At 45.9% G+C, this 19,419-nt stretch overlaps 1 protein-coding gene across 1 annotated transcript in view; it reads left to right on the plus strand.

Moving 5' to 3' along the window:
- The first annotated feature begins 433 nt into the window (after positions 1 to 433).
- Positions 434 to 19,419, plus strand: part of LOC127211875 (calreticulin-like) — a 35,988-nt gene continuing 17,002 nt past the window's right edge. The window contains exons 1-2 of the mRNA XM_051171963.1: positions 434 to 640; positions 16,793 to 16,894. Coding sequence (XP_051027920.1) covers positions 535 to 640; positions 16,793 to 16,894 — 208 coding nt within the window. The 5' untranslated portion in view covers positions 434 to 534. The remainder of the gene's footprint in view (positions 641 to 16,792; positions 16,895 to 19,419) is intronic.

Below are 19,419 nucleotides of genomic sequence, written 5' to 3' on the forward strand. Positions count from 1 at the left end.
GCAGGGCACTCTCCTTGACATCCTACCCTGGATTCGTGCTTCCGGTGGGCGCCTTGAACCTTGGGTGTTATGGTTAAAATAAACAGGTATCGCCCGGCTACCATAGTTTCTTCATCGGCGTTGTGGATGAGTGAATGGGGGAGTGGATGGAATGAATAGATGCACGGAGGGAAGGAGGGATTAAGGGAAGGAATCATGTTAAGAACACTTTGAATCCAACTACTCAAAGTTGAGCAAGCTCACAGAACTCTCTAGAGGCCAACCTCAGCTGGTCCTGCCACTCCCCCACACTCTGGGGAACCCTGCCCTGTAGCTCCCTTGACGTGAAGTCAGAGCTCCGCCAACAGTCTGGGCTCGTGGTCCCCAACCATTGGCTGCAGCCTTCGTCGCCCTGACCCACACCACGAATGGGAGGCGGCCAGGTGCTGCAGCAGGTGATCTCAACCTGAGCCCCAGGGTCAAGGTAAGAGACAACAGCACAAAGTGCCTGGCTGAGTAAGCACCTCACGGAGACCTCCCTGCGCGCCTGTGAAGATGAAGAGCCTGTCGCTGCTGCCTCTGCTGCTGCTGACCACCTGCACCTTCAGGACTCAGGGGAAGCGCCGCAGAGTCTACTTCCGGGAAGAGTTCGAAGATGGGGGTAAGCTGTCCTGGACCAGAGTGTCTCTATTCTTTCTCAGTCACCAGTTCCGAAGGAGGTCAAGCTAAGTTGCCCGCTTGGAATCCAGTCATAACTAGAAGGCCCGCAGTTCAAATCCCCAGCTGTGGTCCTGGGTCTGTGTTTGGATTTCTTCTCTAGCAAAAGAGGCCAGTATAGAGCTTGAAAAAAAAAATTTTTTTTTGAGAGTTAAAAATGATAAGATGTTTAAGGTACTGCACTTAGTAAGTGTGCTCGGTGTTGTTCAGTCATCCCTCCGTTCTGAAAACAGAAGCAAGTGAACCCAGAGGAAATGTGCCTCTGCTGGTGAGGAAGCAAGACTCGGTGTTCCATAAAATGCAAGGGCTCGGAGAATCTCCAAGTGGATCCCATTCATTCTTCTCCCCGACTGTCTCAGGGACACCTGGGAAGCACGGCAGGGCTACTTACTTGTGACGTAGGTTTGCTTTGTTAGCTTGGTTTTGAGACAGTCAGGCTGGCCTTGAACTCCCTGTACAGCTGTGCGTCTAACAGGCAATTGTCACCACGTCCAGTTTGTCCTCAATGCTAGGCAAGCACTCTACCAACTGGGCTACATCCCCACTGGTGGCATTTACTTACACAGCGACACTGCTGTAGCCTGTGTGTGTGCCTGTGTTTGAGTGTGTAATTGGGGAAAGTAGAGTGAGCAAAGCACTCGTCTAAGAATCAGAACTCTGGGGATCTGAGTCCATATTCCACCTTGAAAGAATAGACAAGCCGTTTCTGCTTTCCGAGACTCAGTTCCCTGGCCTGTGATAGCAGCATCTTGAGGGTGTCGGTGGAAAGGCAGATAGGGGAGAAGATGGGACGAACAGACCTAGGCAGGGGAGCAGGGCAGGAGGCCGCAAGAGGAAGGCCACATTCAAACAAGGTTTTGAAGCATGAATAGGAGTTTCTCAAGATAGAGATCGACAGAACCTAAAGTGGCATCGTAGCGGAGTTGGCAAGTGTGCACTGGCAAGTGTGCGCTGAGACTAGAGACGGGGTGGGGGTGGGGGCCGCAGGAGAGAAGGGCTTTGGAAGCTTTGGAGCCTGATCTCTTGCTGGCACAGAAAGGAGGAAAGTAATAAGCAAAAAAGAAACAAGGTCGGACCTGTGTCTTGGAAAAACACTGAAGCACATGTGTGAAGGTAGATTGTGAGCTGGGAATAACGGCCCATGTGGCTAGTCCCAGCCCCGAGTTACATAGCAAGACCTTACCTAGATAAAAAATTAAAATTAAAATTAAATTACAAGGCAAGTGTGGTGGTTCACAGACCTATAATTCCAAGCCAGCAGCACTCAGGAGGCTAAAGCCAGAGGATATTCATGCGTTGGAGGCCAGCCTCAGCTACATAAGAGTTTTAGACCAGCCTGGGCTACAAGTGAAACACTGTCTCAAAATTCCAAAATAAAAAAAAATAAATAAATAAAAAATAAAAAAAGAAAGAAAACCGGATTGTGAGACTGTCCAAATTTGAGTCGAAAGATAGGAAGCCATCTAAAGAGGCTCTTGGAATTTTGGTGAAAAGCAGAGATGGAAACAGGGTCGCAATGATCAAAGTTACTGGGGGAGGAGACGGGAAATGTGTTTAGTGGCTAGCAGAAACACCTCAAACCCCTGACTGGCTCTGGGGGAACCTGTTCATCAGGGACAGGTTGGTGGCCCCCTTTCCTGACTGACCTTTCAGTGAGCCCGGCATGGCTCCAGCTGCTAACCACTGGCTCCTGGACCCCCTCTCAGCTTGGCCTGGCTGGGACCCAAACCCTCATTCCTCCCAGCAGAGGGAAAGAGAACGTGCCCAGGCCTGCAGGCCCTTCCTCGGGGACTGAGCTCCACTTGTCCAATGTGGAAGGAGTGAAATGCCCACGGGTTTTATCGATCAATGTTTCTGAAATGTTCCTTGGAGTCAGGAAAAGACTATCTTCCAACCTCTAGCCCCAACGGTGATGAGACGAGGACAACACTGTGAGCGGAGGCTGTGCAGGGAAGGCAGCTGTGAGACAGCCCTCTTCTCTGGGAAGCTTTGCCTGGACAGGCTCAGGGTCTCTCCTGTGTCAACCTTGTGCCTGTGGTTCCCTTCTGTGCTTACGGAGGAGCCCAGGATAGAGCCACAGACTGAAAGGACTACATTTTAAACCTAATTGTTAAGGTCAAATCTTATACAATGACACAGTAGGGGAGAGGTCAGAGAGGCATGCATGCTGAGGGACTGGTTCTGCTGTTGGAGAAACTGGCTGGTGGAGTCTCCCCCTCTGAAGCTGCTCCTCACTTACAGGGACCCAATTCCGTTACAGTGGTCAGAACTGGAAGATTCAGGCACTGACTTGTTCCAGCCTGACTCACAGAGACTGATATATAAACCCGAGCCTCGCTTCACTCACGCTTAATACCTTGAAAACACAGCTGAGGTGTCTGGCCTCAGGCCTCTGGACTTCTCTGTCTTTTTTTGTTGTTTGGTTTTGGTTTTGGTTTTTTGAGACAGGGTTTCTCTGTGTAACCTTGGCTGTCCTGGACTCACTTTGTAGACCAGGCTGGCCTCGAACTCACTTTGATCTGCCTGCCTCTGCCTTCTGAGTGCTGGGATTAAAGGCGTGTGGTACTTTCAACTGAACTTATTTCTCTGTCTTAAGCTGTTTAGTTTTTTTTTTAATATGAGAATTATCTTTAATTCCTTAATTTTCTTCTTCTCTCTCTAATCTATCAGCAACTCTAACTGGTTCTATCTTCAAAATCTATTTAGAATAGTATGGTGACCTTTGCCTGTAATTCCAGCAGCACTGGGGAGAAGGAGGAGACAGGAGGAGCCAAAGGCCAAGGGCAATCTCAGCTATAAAGCAAATTTGAGGGCAGATTCCCTCACTCCCAGCCTACCCAAATCAGTTTCATGTGCACATTGCAGCAACTTGGAAGGCTTCTCTACTACTTCTTTGTCCCCGAAATCCCCTTTGGTTTGGTGATATATATATATATATATATATATATATATATATATATATATTTTTTTTTTTTTTTTTTTTTTTTTTTAATTGTCCTGGAACTCACTCTGCCTCTGCCTCCAGAGTGCTGGGATTAAAGGTGTGTACCACTGCACCCAATATTGTTTTGTTTGAGGTGGGGTCTCTCTATGTACCCGTGGCTGGCTTGGAACTCACTGTGTAGACCAAGCTGGCCTTGATCTTGAACTCACCTGCCTCTGACTCACAAGTGCTGGAATTAAGGCATCTGTCACCCTACCTGGTCTTGTTTTGAGACAAGGTCTTGCAACCCAGGTTGACCTTGAACCTCCCCCCCACCTCCATCCCTCACCTCTGCCTCCCAAGTTGTAGGGTCAGATTGTCTGGCACCACGCCCAGCTTCACCCAGTCTCCTCTGATATCCATTTTAGAATGTTCCTTTTGAGGTTGCTGGGATAATTCCTTACCTAGGGAGACATAAACGACATCTATCTGTCCCCTCCTTATGAAGCACCACCAACAAAGTATGATTCCACTGGGAAACGAATGAGTTTATTGGGCTTGTTTCTAGAGTGTGCACGAGGTCACACAGTACTCTCATGCTTACAGGAGCATGGGGGACCCTAAGTTATCCTCATCAGAAAGTCTTCAGCCAGATCCATAGATGGACTTTCCATTAACTTTTCCCAGCCTAGCACTTCCCAATGTAGCCCCTGTTTTCCCATGCCCCAACCCTGAAAGGTTGTCCTCAGATTTACTACGTAGCTGAGGATGACCTTGAATTTCTGGATCTTCTGCCTATCCCTCCAAAGGACTGAGTGTATGCTACTGTGCCTAATTTTTAAAATAACTTTATTTTTTGGTCAACTTTTTTTTTTTTGACATATATGCCTTTCAGGGTTTTTAGTTTTGTTGTGGGGTATATCATATGGTAAAGAAGGTGAAGGGAAGAGAGGCTGGATGATTTTTCCCAAGGTTAAACAATGTCAAATAGCAGTTGGGATTTGCAAACAATAAAAAAAATCTAATAAAATATAGACAAAGCAGAAAGGGGTGGGGGAAACAGATGGGAGGAGCAGGAATGTAACTGTCTATAGCATCTGTCTAGCATGCACAGACCCTGGTTTGATGCCCAGCACAACAGTTGGAAGAGAAAGGCATGATTGGGCCAGGGCCTTCCGGTTCATTGTTAGGAAGCCCTGTAGGTGGCTCAGTAGAGTGATGGAGCCAGAAGCCTGCCGGCAGTGGGCTGAAGAGTAGATGAAAGTGTGGGGAACGAACACAGAGATGTTGGTTATGGTTTGGAAAATTATGTCCAGAGGGAATAAAGGTCCGGTAGAAAAGTACAGGTTCAGTGGACACGAAGTGAGAGCTTTACAGAGGGGAAGTGTGAGGCCCTGAATGCTTGGCACACAATTAGGCTCACAGAGAAAGCTGAGTGTGTTGGTATCTGCCAATAATTCCAGCTTTTAGGAAGAGGACAGAGAAGGCTTAAGAGTTCTGGTTATCTTAATCCCAGCACTCAGGAGGCAGAGGCAGGTGGATCACTGTGAGTTTGAGGCCAGCCTGGTCTACAAAGTGAGTCTAAGACAGCCAAGACTACACAGAGAGAACCTGTCTCAAAAAACAAACAAACAAACAAACAGAGTCTGGTTATCTTTAGAAACATAGCAACTTTAAGATGGGCCTCAAAGACCCAAATAAATGAGTGAATAAGTAAATAATATAACATTTTACTGTTATAGAAAAAAATTTTGATTAAATATTTAAACATATCTAATATTATATAAGATGTACAAAATTATACATAAAGCATATTTTGTCATTATGCATAGGAAAACTAACAGAAGAAAATATACCAAAGCACAAATGGTAAATAAAAGACATATGGTTTTACCCTTAATTTTTTCTATAACAAACTTAGGTTTTTAATTATTTTTTTAAAATGCCTGTAATCCCTGAGCTAAATAGGCAGAGGAAAGAAGATCAGGAATTCAAAGCTAGTCTCAGCTACTTCTCCTCAGTTCACCTCTGCAAAGTGGTTGTCCACTTCTCCAAAGCCCAAGGAAACAGAATAGGCTGTCTGAGGGCACATGGCTATTAAAGTGGCAAATGTAGAATTTGAATCCAGCACCATATGACTTCAAAACTCATTTTTCTTGCACTACTTTGGCTCTCCTCCACAGCCTCCACCCCCATGAGGCAAGTATGTTGAAGGCCTTCTCGCTTGGCAAGCACAATAAAAGTAAATCTTATATGCTTTTAATGCCAGAAGCAACAGGGCACAGAGAGGTCATCTAATTCAAATGCCTCCTTGAGGTAGATGGAGATCCAGGTTGCTTTCTGCTGTTCCCTTAGAACATTCTGGGCCACAGAACACCACAGTACAGAGAGGGTGTGAACCCCTTAGAAGGCACCTTTCTTTGTACAGATGGAGAAACTGAGCCCCAGAGACATAAGGTCCTTTCCCCAAAGTTTCACAATGTATGGTGGCAGAGACTCTTGTCGAACCCAGGTCTTCAACCCGCCCCTCCGAGACAGGGCCTCTCTGTGTTAGCCTTGGTTGTCCTGGACTCACTTTGTAGACCAGGTTGGCCTTGAACTCAGCGATCCACCTGCCTCTGCCTCCCACGTGCTGGTATTAAAGATGTGTGCCACCACCCCCAGCTCCAAACCCAGGTCTTATTCCTCCATAAAGCATTCAGTGGTCGCTGTTGAAAGCTGCCAAGTGTCTGGCAGCCTGGCAGACAATAATACCAGTGACCTCTGGAACAACATGAGCATGTAAAAACCCAGAACTTTCCCAGGGATTGGCACATTACCACAGGCAGGAACGTTGACAGAGTAAATGGGAGAATCATTGTACCAACAACACAGACAGATATGACGGGAAAATGAATGGTCACAGCCGCCACCATTGTGAAGGTATAAAATCTGGAGGAAAGAAACTGGAATTCCAATGAGGGTCTGAGTGAAGCAGAAGTCACAAGGTATGTGTGTGTGTGTGAATGTTAATTCTGTTAGCTCTCAGACTTGTCTGTGAAAACTTGGCTGCAGAGACATTTTGACACAAAGGGCCTTTGTACCCAGCTGGCATAGACACACTGGGGACAGCCCAGCAGGCCTGAGGAACACCCTGCTGCTCAGGCCTCCGACTGATAAGCAATTGAGACCATCTGTGAATCAGGGACACTTGGACATGCTGAGCCTGGGGAAGAATTGCCCTGGACAGACGCCCGAACCGAAGGGACCCAGTCCAGCTGGCCTTTCCAGAGCTCAAGTACAAACCGATGGCGAGCGAGGATCTCTCTCTGGATGCTGCAGGGATGAGGAGGCAAGAGTGGGGCTTTGGGTGGATGAGAGAGACTTCATGCTCTGATTCTGCCATTTGCTCAGTGGGTGACCGTGTATAACTTAGTAACCCCACTGGTTTGTTTTCTTCTATTTTAAAATTTATTTTTGTGGTGAGTCAAACCCAGACTCTCATGTATCCCAATTCTCTGAAGCTACACCGTGTCCCCGAACTTGTCTGAGATTGCATGAGGCAGAGGTGAGCATCCTGACGTCCAAGCAGCTGCAGCGAAGGCTGAATGGAGAGGAAGCTTGGAAACCACGCGCTCCGGTGCATAGCAATCACGGCTCCTCCTTACTTCCTTTCTCTGTGGTATTCTGCTGGTGTGGCCTACTTAGAGTGTACCTCACTCTCTTCAGCCAGTCACTTCATCACACGCCATCTCAGCAGAGAGGCTGGCCATTCTCTCAACTAATAATATCTCAGCGCTCTGTGACTTTCTTCATAAAAATTATAATTTCGCTGCTGTAATAGTGCATATTGTGTCTTTACATTACCTTGCTTAAACTTTGTCATGTGATTCTTCAGTCAGCATATAAACTCCACAAAGGAACTAGCTTTACTATTCTTTTTGTTTGTTTGTTTGTTTTTTGTTTTTCAAGACAGGGTTTCTCTGTGTAGCCTTGACTATCCTGAACTCGCTTTGTAGACCAGGCTGGCCTCAAACTCGTAGCAATCTGCCTGCCTCTGCCTCCCAAGTGCTGGGATTAAAGGTGTGCGCCACCACCGCCCAGCTAGCTTTATTATTTTTATTGCCCAGTACATATTAAGTCTCATAAACAACTGAGTCAGTAGAGGGAGGAAAGGAGAAACTCTGTTTAAAAAAGAAAGTGCTGGCCGGGTGTGGTGGTGCATGGCTGTAGTCCCAGCACTCGGGAGACAGAGGCAGGCAGATCGCTGTGAGTTTGAGGCCAGCCTGGGGCAGCCAAGGCTACACAGAGAAACCCTGTCTCAGGGAGGAAAAAAAAAGTTGTCTTAGTTAGATATCTATTGCTGTGATAAAGCATCATGACCAAAGGCAACTTGGGGAGGAAATGGTTTATTCCATCTTACATTTAAATATCACAGTCCATCATTTGAAGGAACTCAGGGCAAGAACTCAAGGCGGGAACTGTAGAGGAGGCTGGGGAAGGATGCTGCTTACTGGCTTGCTCCTCCTGGCTTGCTCAGTTTGCTTTCTTACACAGCAGGAGGGCTGGGCCCTCCTACATCAATCCCTAATTAAGAAAATGTTCCATAGGCTTGCCCTCAGGCCAGTGTTTTGGAGGCATTTTCTCAGTTGAAGTTCCTCTTCCCAGACAGCCCCGACTGGCTTGGAATTTACTATATTGACCAGGCTGGCCTTGAACTCACAGAGATCTGCCTGCCTCTGCCTCCTGAGTGCTGGGATTAAAGGTGTGCTACTCACTTCCTTAGTAAACCTGACTATCTGTCCCCTGGGAAATGCTGCATTAGAAATGACAACCCCCAGGGCTGGGAACGCTTAGTGGATGAAGTGCCTGCTTAGAGGAACAACACCTCTAAAATAAAAGGAGGAACGGCTAGAGGCTCTCACGCCATGAGAGTTAACAACCATTGCTTTTCATTGCATTATGGACTTACTGTGTGGGGTTGTGTACATGCCACGTCAAGTGTGTGATGGCCAGAGGACAACGTGCAGAAGTTTATTCTCTTGCTCCCTCATGTGGGTCCCAGAACTGAACTCAGATCATCAGGCTCAGTGACTGTGCTTTTATCCCTTGAGCTGTCTCATTAGCCTAAAGATTATTTTTTTTTATTGTTCTAACTAATTGGGGCCCCAAGTAAATCCATTTTGATAAACATTATTGTATACTTACTTTCTTTGAAGAGGTTCTGCTTTGTTTTGATGTTTTGGTTTTCTGGGACTGCATCTTAGAATGTAGTCCAGGTTGGCCTTGAACTCATGATCCTCCTGCCTCAGTCACCCTACAAATACCTGATTTACCTCAGAGAGCTTTAGTATAGTCTTTCTTTAGAAATGAAGACACTGACTCAGAAAGTGAATTGCCCAGAGCCCACTCAGAAGTTGGATGCATCACTAGAGGCAAAGTCACTAACTGTAGAGAGCCAAGTACTTACAGCAGATTCATGGCAGGGGATACTGAGAGACTTCAGAACTAGACCCTCGGCTCGATTGCTCATTACAGCCTATTATGGACTTGAGTCTTTATCAAAGTTTAGTTTTTAGACCGTTACTGGCCATCTCAAATGTGCTTGCTGTTAAGCCTATTGATGACCCAAGTCCAATCCCATGAACCCTCATGGTGGAAGGAGAGAAATCAACTTCTATACATATGGCATTCAAATGTCACCCCTACCTTCCCCCAGTTTTAAATAAATATGAAAATAAGAGGAGTAACTGGGCTGTGGTGGCACCCGCCTTTAATCCCAGTACTTGGAAGGCAGAGGCAGGCAGATCTTTCTGTGAGTTCAAGGCCAGCCTTGTCTACAGAGTAAGTTCCAGGACAGCCGCGGCTACACAGAGAAATACTGTCACAAAAAACCAAAACGGGAAAATTAAAAAATAAAAATAAAAGGATAAAAATCAAAGTTTAATTTTAAGCCAGGTATGGTGGTATACTCCTGGGATCCTTCCGTTCCAAAGGCTGAGGCAGGGGCATTTCCCACGAGTTTGAAACTGGCATAGACTAGATAATAAGCTACGGGCTTTCTTGAGCTAAAGTGAACCCATCTCAAAAAAAAAAAAATAAAAAAAAAAAAATAAAAAATAAATTAAAATTTTATTAGAATTCTTTATAAGAAGTCAGGATCTTCTACAGTGTCTAGAATTTTCCATTGAAAATGAATACTAGAACGATAGACAGAAGCTGGGCATAGTGGAGCATTCTGGTAATTCTAGAAGTCAGGGAGCAGACGTAGAAGGGTCATGAATCTGAGGTCATCTTGGATCACTAAGGAAGACCTGGGGGTGGGGGAGGGTAGGGACCATATGAATACAATCTAACAATATTGAATAAGTACAGCAAATGTGTATATTTACCTAATTATGCAAGCTCCTAATGGATCTTTTTGTCCCCACTGGGAAAAGAACAACTTCTACCCTCAAATCAAATGTATTCATATTTCTTTGCCTCTAAAATGTTATGTTACCGCTGTTATTTATCTTTCTTACATATGTGTGTATATGTGTATGCAGATACAACTCCAGTAGTTCATTGAATCTACCCTTGTGTTGCCTGCTATTCCTTTTTGTTTGTTTGTTTGTTTTTCTTTTTGTTTTTTGAGGCAGGGTTTCTCTGTGTAGCCTTGGCTGTCCTAGACTCACTTTGTAGACCAGGCTGGCCTCGAACTCACAGCAATCTGCCTGCCTCAGCCTCCCGAGTGCTGGGATTAAAGGCATGCACCGCCATGCCTGGCACTGTTTCTTTTCATTCTCCCAGAAACTCTGTGAGTTAGGTAATACCTTTTCTCTAGATGAAAAACTGAGTCCCGAAGAGGTTAAAAATATTTCTGAAGAGATGAGTCCCTAAGCCCAATCTTTTGCCAGTGCAGATATAGGGTAAATTCGCGTTAGGGGGGAATTACAGTTGTGTGACCGCCTTGCTTTGACTGTGTCTGCACAGGTTTGCGGAAGATTGGGGACATTTTTCATTAGATGTGCCAAACCCTGAACACATTGTTTCTTGTTAGAGCACCCCTCTGGAGACACACATTTGGCCAATTTAAAGGGAAGGGTTTCAGGTAGAAGAGCCAGCAGCCTTGGCTAGCACACCGCTCTCTCTCTCTCTCGCCTGCATCCTCTCTCTCTCTCTCTCTCTCTCTCTCTCTCTCTCTCTCTCTCTCTCTCTCTCTCTCTCTCTCTCTCTCTCCCTCTCCTATGTTCAGCCTTTCTGTTTGGAACACCCACGCCGCGCCTTTCTGCCATTTCAGTTCTCCGGCTGTGCTTTCTCTGAAGCCCTCCCTGATGCCGAGAAGCCTATGATTTGTGGAATTTCATTACCCAGTGCTGCCTTCTGTTAACACTAACTGCTCTGGTGCTCCGGTGCTTCCCTCTTCTGTTTACTGTTCGGTTGCTTACTGGAATGCTCTTCCCCCAGACTTCCTGAATCCCCTTGTCAGATTCCTGTCTCTATGCCAGGTGCCTCGTGCAAACTGAATGTTCAATAAATCTTTGCCGAAGACCTGGCTCTAGTATCAGATCTGCAGCTGATGACTAAGTGTCCACAAATAGGTCACTTCCTCCTGTGAGCCTCAGTTTCCCTAACAGCATTATGTAGAAGGAAGAGTAAATGAGCAGTTAGTCATTCTAGCCTGAGCCTTTTCCGATATTAAGACGTTGTAAGATTAAGAAGAAAAGCACGATGTATTAAAGTGGGTCTTTATTAATTATATAACATTATTCTCCTACGGAGAAGCTATGATTTTAAAAAATATTTTATTTTAGTTCATGTGCTCAGTGTATGTATATCCACCGCGCGCGTGTGTGAAAGAGCCTATAGATGTCAGAAGGTGTATAAGATTCCCTGGAACCGGAGGTCCACATGGTTGTGAACCACCGTGTGAGCGCTGGGAAACAGACACGGGTCCTCTGGAAGAGCAGTGCATGCCCTTAACAGTTGGCCATCGTCCTAGCCTCAAGACAAGCTCCTTATTTTGATTCAACTTAAATTATGTCAGGTGTGACTTAGGTCAATACTCTTCACCCTGAGAAAGAATTAAGACTGATAACTTTGAAATTCTGCTTTAAACTCTTTAACCACGGAGTTCAGGGTCGAAGCGGTACAGTTCTTATTGTTATGTTGGTTGGGCTCAGTTAACAGTTGTCAAGTGAGGGAATAAGAGCTCTGTTCCTCCATTTGTAAGGCTGAGACTCTTATGGCTTAGAAGAACGGCGTAGCCACACATCACTCAGCACTGATTGGCTAGTTTACTTTGTGTTAGATACTGGGACACCATGGTCGACACAATAATTACAGAACAAGAGGAAGACAGACATCATTCAGATTGTGCATAAATTATAACATGCCACAGCTGACTGATCCCAGTTGCACATTTTTTTTAGGTTATAATGGGCTTTTTCACATAAAAGGCCCAAGGGGAGTTATATAATCTGGGGGTTAAAAGTGCAGATCGGCGCAGGGTTGTGTAGACCTGGATGTGAGCCTGGCTTGCTCTCTTACTCATAAACTGGGCTCTTGAGCAAGATTCTGAATTTCAGTTTCTTCATCTTTAATGGAAAAAAAATAGGGCATTCATCCCGGGGCTATTATGAGAGAGGGAGGGCGTGTGCGCGCACAGCCTTCAGCACAATGCCTGGCATATGGCTGTTAAATAGTAGCTATCTTTCTTTTTAACATACCATTCATTTTTTAAAATCTTTTTTTAGTAGCTATTATTACAGAGCATTTTTTTTCTCTATATAACACTTTTCTTCATCACTTCCAAAGGAAAGACAGCTTTGAAATCGGACAAATTTGGGATGAGATCTTAAGCACAACACTTACTGTGTGTCCTTGTTAGGGTTACTATTGCTGTGGTGGAACACCATGACCAAAACAACCTGGGGAGGAAAGGGTTTATTTGGCTTACACTTCCATATTGCTGTTGATTGTTAAAGGAAGTCAGGACAGGAACCTGGAGTCAGGAGCTGATGCGGAGGCCATGGAGGGGTGCAGCTTACTTCCTGACTTGCTATATGGTAACTTGCTCACCCTGTGCCCTCCTTCATAGATCACTAATTAAGAAAATGTCCTACAGGCTTGTCTGCTTATAGCCCAATCTTTTGGATTCTTTTTGTTGTTGTTGTTTTATTTTGTTTTTTTCAAGACAGGGTTTCTCTGTGTATCCTTGGCTGTCTGGATTCACTTTGTAGACCAGGCTGGCCTCGAACTCACAGAGATCCGCTTGTCTCTGTCTCCCGAGTGCTGGGATTAAAGGCATGCACTACCATGCCTGGTTGGATTCATTTCTTTAAATTGAGGTTCCCTCCTTGTAGATGACCCCAGTTGTGTCAAGTTGACATAAAAGAAGCCAGCACACTACGTACAAAATGGAAATAATAATACAGCATTGTCTATGAACATGGAGTGAAGTTTTCAGGAAGCCACAGGAGGGCCTAACATACACTGACTTTCAAATCTGCACTTCGGCTTTTGCATCAGTCTTTCCTTCAATGGCTTAACTACGGCCAGAGAAGCAGGATCCATGTCATCTGAGCCACTGTGACTTTATGCAGAAACAAACTCCTGAGATTTCCCTCTTCAGCCAGGTGTGGTGGCACACACCTTTAATCCCAGCACTTGGGAGGCAGAGGCAGGCGGATCTCTGTGAATTCGAGGCCAGCCTGGTCTACAAAGCGAGTCCAGGACAGCCACGGCTACACAGAAAAGCCCTGTCTCAACAAACAAACAACAACAAAAAAAGGGGGTAATAAAGCTATTCACCAAGACCTATTGAACACTGAGACATTGGGGAAGACAGAAAGACTTTGGGAAGAGTTGAGGAGGAAGAGTTTTAATCTCTCCCCTTTCTGAATTTTTAAGAACTTATTTGTTGTTTGTTTGGCACCTTGTGGAACTGAGAATCAAGCCAGGGTCATGTACATGCTAAGACAGGTTAGCAGGGGGAAAGTGTGTATATATTTTTACCCTGCTATAGCCTCCTTTCTGTGGCTGTGTTAAAACACCACAACCAGAAACAACTCCAGGAGGAAAGAGTGGATTTGGCTTATAGGTCACAGTCAGTCATTGAGGAAGCCAAGGCAGGAACCCGCATCGGAGACTGTGGAAGCATACTGCTTACTGATTCACTCTCCATGGCTCGCTCAGCCTGCTTGTTTTGTTTTTTGTTTTTTGTTTTTTGTTTTTTGTTTTTTGTTTGTTTGTTTGTTTTTTGTTGTTGTTTTTGTTTGGTTGGTTGGGTTTTTTTGGTTTTTCGAGACAAGGTTTTTCTGTATAGCCTTGCCTGTCCTGGACTCACTTTGTAGACCAGGCTGGCCTTGAGCGCACAGCCATCCGCCAGCCTCTGCCCCCCCCCGAGGCCTGGGATTAAAGGCGTGTGCCACCATGCCTGGCCTCAGCCTGCTTTCTTACACAACCCAAGCCCACCTGCCCGGGGGTGACACCAGCCACAGCGGGATGACTTCGCCCACATCTACCATTAATCTAGAAAATGTCCCATAGTTATGGCCACAGGCCAACCTGATGGAGGCAGTGAGGGCCCTGCTTCCCAGGTCATTCTAGTTTGTGTCAACTTGACAAAAAAAAAAAAAAAAAAAAAAAAAAAAAAACACCAACTCATGCATTAAGTATGTGATTTTCTTTAAAAGGTTAATGCAGATCAGGGTTTTTGGTGTTTTGTTGTTGTTGTTGCTGTTTTTGTTTGTTACTATATTAATACAGGAGTCTTTCTAAAGAAGTGGAGAAGTAACAGAAATCTTGGTGGGATGGTGGGATTCCAGCGCTCAGGAGTCTGAGGCAAGAGCATTGAAAGTTCAAGGCAGTTTTCTGCTTGTCCGGCTTACATGAAACTCAAAACATCAAAACCAGAGCAGAGCAAACCCCCAACAACCAGTGAAGAGGTTACACAAGCAATCACATACACTGAATTGGACAAGTAATAGTAAGCTGTGCACTGTGGTGAGGTGAAAGAGCTTGGTGCAAGGAAGCAAATTGGATTTAGAGGTGATCAAGAAAATAGAAGGTACTGTAATGAGGTCTTTGTGTACAAATCCCCTCAGCTTCAGCTTGCTGCACGTGGGGTACTAGGAATGTTATTTTCCTTTTGGATAGAGAAGACATTGTTCATTCACATGGCAATGCCATTCTTGCCATTGAGAAAGAGAATGAGCTCAGAATGATCTTGCGCCTGTTTTTCCTTTTAGATTTACTTAATTTCATTTTATGTGCATGGCTGTTTTGCCTGCACATATGTCTCTGTACCATATGCATGCAGTGTCCATGGAGGTCAGTAGAGGGCATTGTATCCCCTGGAACTAGAGTTATAGACAGTTGTGAGCTGCCATGTGGGCGCTGGGAATTGAGTCCAGTTCTTCTGCAAGAACAGCTGTTTTAACAAAAAGTGCTGGTAATTCAAAATGGGCATTATATACCACAGCAATGTATTTTCTTTCTCTCTCTCTCTCTCCCTCTCTCTCTCTCTCTCTCATTTTAAAAATAGAATCCTACTGTATAGTCCTGGTAGTGTGTGCCTGTAATTCCAGTACTCAAGAAGCTGAGACAGGAGGATCATTATGAGTTTAAGGTCATCTAGGGATGCACAGTGAAACATTGCCACCAAAGGGGTAGCAGACAGTAGAATGCTCAGTCAGTATAGCACTTGCCATGCTTCATGATGACATTAAAAAGTCAGATACAGTGGCATGCACTTGTTGTTATAGCACTGGGAGGCAGAGACACGAGGATCGCTGGGGTTTGCTGGCTCTTCAGTCTAGCCTATTCAGCAAGACCCAGGTTATAATGAAAAAGAGTGTCTCAAATAGCACGGACAGCACCTGAGTAAGGACACCTGAAGATGACATCTGACCTCCACATGTTAGTAAACGCATGTGCAATGTGCACATATAACAGCTCTCACCCACACCCACACCCACACACGCACACACACACACACACACACACACACACACACATACACACACACAGAGATGGGAGAGAGGGAGAGGGAAAGGGAGAAAGAGATAGAGAGACAGAGACAGAGACAGAAAGAGACAGAAAGTGAGAGAGCAAGGAGAAAGAGAGAGAGAGAGAGAGAGAGAGAAAGCGCTCTTTGTGTGGTGGTGTAGTCTGTCTGTAACCCCAGTACTCAGGAAGCAAAGATATACCAGAAATCAGGATTAGGAGTTCAAAGACAGCCTGGGCTACATGAGACCCTGTCAAAAACTAAAAATAAAAAATTAGGAAGGCAAGACCAAGCCCCTGGGTTTCCTGAAGAGCAGCTGAGTCATCAGACTTGGGCCTTGAGTAAGAGGAACTGACTGGTGGCTGCCAGTGTTCTTGTGGAATGCGTGCTGATGTGTGGATTTCGTGGGAAGACAGAGGCCTTGGTCCTCCTTACCTACCAGGCAGTGAGAGTGGAGAGACTCCATTCAGGGAGGAGATGAATCGAAGCCCCCCCCCCCCTCAAAGCCTCTTTTATCCCAAGCTGCCAAACGGCTCTGTGACTCTGGGACTGTGACTAGGCCCAGAGAGTAGGAGTCAGCGACTCTGACGCAAAAGATTAGAAAGACACTGAGTGCTTGGGTGGAATGCCAGGTCCTCAGGAGAAAGCTTCTTTGTCTGCACGCCATCCATGCCAAAGCAAAACACATTTATCACCATCTTAGAACTGCAAGGGAGGGTCTAAAAAGTCTAAGCAACGAAAGGGGGCAAGTAGAAATGGATTGTTTGTGACCTTCATTACTAATTCAGGATGTATGGGATGGTCTTTACTAGTCTCTTCCCTGAGAGAGCAGGTTTTATTGTGTTACTTTACCAGACGTAAAGGCACGCCAGGTCTCGGTCCTCATAAGCTCATTTTCTATTGACTTTTGTAAGAAAAAAAAAAAAGTTTTGTGCTCTCCAATTACACCTTCCCACGGCAGTTTTCAGGACTTACCTGTCTTGAGTGAGTGGGAAAGCGGCCCATTGCTTAGCATTTGAGCAGTGATGCATGACAGGACATGAACCGCGGCTTCCAGGCACTGTGTGGTGAGCCTGATTCCAGGAATATTCTGAGTCACCCTGTGTTACACTATTACTCTTCCCATAGGGTTCAAATGACTCCCCAAAATGTAACTCATCTGAATGTGTGTGTGTGTGTGTGTTTTCTCTTTTACTCCATAGATGGATGGACAAAGCGATGGGTGCAATCTAAACATCAGTCAGATTATGGTACATTCCAGCTTAATTCGGGGAAATTTTATCAAGATAAAGAAAGAGATAAAGGTAAGTACTAGAATCCAGGAATGTATGGCTTTTATGACTTTTACCCAGTTGTTTTTATCCCTGATTGTCAATTCATTTCTCTTACCTAAGAAAAAAGCAGGTGGGGCCGGGCGTGGTGGCGCACGCCTTTAATCCAGCACTCGGGAGGCGGAGGCAGGCGGATCGCTGTGAGTTCGAGGCCAGCCTGGTCTACAAAGGGAGTCTAGGACAGCCAAGGCTACACACAGAGAAACCCTATCTCAAAAAACAAAAAAGCAAAAAACAAACAAACAAACAAAAAGACAGCTTCCAGGACAGCCTGGATTACAGAGTAAGAGCCTGTCACACACACAAACACACAAAAAATAATAAGGAAGGAAGGATGGAAGGCCCCCCCCAACCCCGCCCAGAGGATTTATACATCCTGTAACTGAGTGAGGGACATTTTACGACAGCCCTTTACACATTGCGTCTTCCTAACGTTTCCACGAAGTGGTTATTATTATCTTCCCAGCTTTGCGGAGGAGCCTCTAAAGAGGTTTTGAGAATTGCCCAAGGCCGTGCTACATGGCTGAAAAGAACAGCTGAGGTTTGACTTTGGGTCTGACTCAGGGACTGTGTTCATTACCGTTAATGTGTGCTGTTTCCCCAGACTCCTAGGATCTTACACGTAGCCTTCTGCTCTGGAAACCTGAGAAAGCACTGCCAAGCACCCAAGTGCCGCTCTTCCCAGAGCAGCTGTGGGGATGGAGAGGCGAGCAGAGGGACCTAACTGACTAGCTGAATAAATGTCTTTTTGCTTCTCTGATTGTTGACATTAGACCAAGATAACCTTCACCTGCCATGCTCACTAGACAGAGCATCTGTAAAAAGCGTTGTGGGGGAAGGGCAGGCTCTGAGGCCAAGGGCTGTGGGCATGGGTTCTTGGTCGAGAAAGCAAGCTTTTGTTCTATAAATAGAGTTCATTGATCACCCCCCCCCCCGAGCGGATTCCCATCTTCCTCCATCTGGCTACTGCTAGGAATCTCATTTTCATATTTATTAAAGCAGAGAATTACGAACTGGCTTGAGCATTTTAAAATCCCACTTGAGTCCTCTCTGGAATATTGTTTTCAGAGGACAGAGGACAGGAGACTGGCTTTTCACGGGACACCTGTGCTTCGTACCGCAGTACAGGCCGTCTGAACGGCTACGTCTCCTTAGTGTGGCCAATCCTCCTGCACTCAACACTCTGAGGCTTGTTAGACTCCTGGTTGTCCAGAAGGACGCTGGGGTGACAGTGAGACTGACAGAAGGCCCTTGGCTTGTTTATATAGCAGGGTGTGGCAGGGCAGAGACTCAAAGCTTGGCTTTCTACAGTCTCTTTGTTTCTTCCTACCTTCCTACCTTCCTTCCTTCCTTCCTTCCTTGCTCTTCTAGCTCCTTAGAGGCCTTAAGAGAAGCAGGAATACGCTCCAAACTGCAGACAGCTCCCAGCGTGATGTCAAATACAAAACTGGCTAGCATAGAGCTCAAAATGTTCAAAAATTTGAATCAGGCTGTATGCTCCTTCTCATAATTTAGCAGGATTTTTGGTGCTGTTTTTTTGTTTTTGTTTTTGTTTTGTTTTTCAAGACAGGGTTTCTCTTTGTAGTCTTGGCTGTCCTAGACTCACTTTGTAGACCAGGCTGGCCTCGAACTCACAGCGATCCACCTGCCTCCGCCTCCCAAGTGCTGGGATTAAAGGCGTGCGCCACCACCACCCGCCCAGCTGGTGCTGGTTTTTAAGACAGCATCTTGTATACCTCAAGCTGGTCTTGGACTACCTGTCCCCCTGCCTCCACCTCCCAAGGGTTGGGATTATAGATGTGTGCCACCACACCCAGCTCCATTTAACACTGACCCTCTGAACATTTCCACATGTGATGTCTGGTCATTAGCAAGGGACTCTGATTTGATCGCTTCGTATGCTTTAGCGGAGCAAAGCTCCAGGGTCCCTGGGGGCTCTGGTGTTCGCTGGAAGTTTGGGGCTGTGCATTTATAATTGGTTTAATGCTCCCTGCCACGTGAAACAGTTTCAGGGACTTCATGACAAGGTGAAGAAGCTGGTCACCTTTTACTGTCACCGTGAGGGTCAAACACACAAGCACGAGTGAGTGAAGAAACCATCTGGTAGAGTGAAATGTGAAGAGCTAGGGAGGTAACATTGGGTAAGAGTGCTTGCTGGGCAAGAATGACGACCTGAGTTCGAATCCCTAGAACCAGGGCTGGAGCTATGACTCAGACCTTCCAGAGGACCCAGCTTTCCAACACCCACACGGCAGCTCACAACCATCTGTGAACTCCAGTCCCGGGGGATCCATTGTCCTCTTCTGTCATCTACAGGCACAACATGTATGTGTTGCACAGACATGCATGCAGACAAAACACCCCCAACACACCAGTAAAATAAATAATTAAGCACCTAGGGCCCACATAGAAAGCTGGAATGGCTGTCGTACACCTGTAACTGTGGTGCTAGGGTGAGGCTAGGGGCAGAGATAAGGGGAGCTTTGGGCTTACTGGCT

This window comes from Acomys russatus, chromosome 29 (assembly GCF_903995435.1).
Source record: "Acomys russatus chromosome 29, mAcoRus1.1, whole genome shotgun sequence".
NCBI lineage: Eukaryota > Metazoa > Chordata > Mammalia > Rodentia > Muridae > Acomys > Acomys russatus.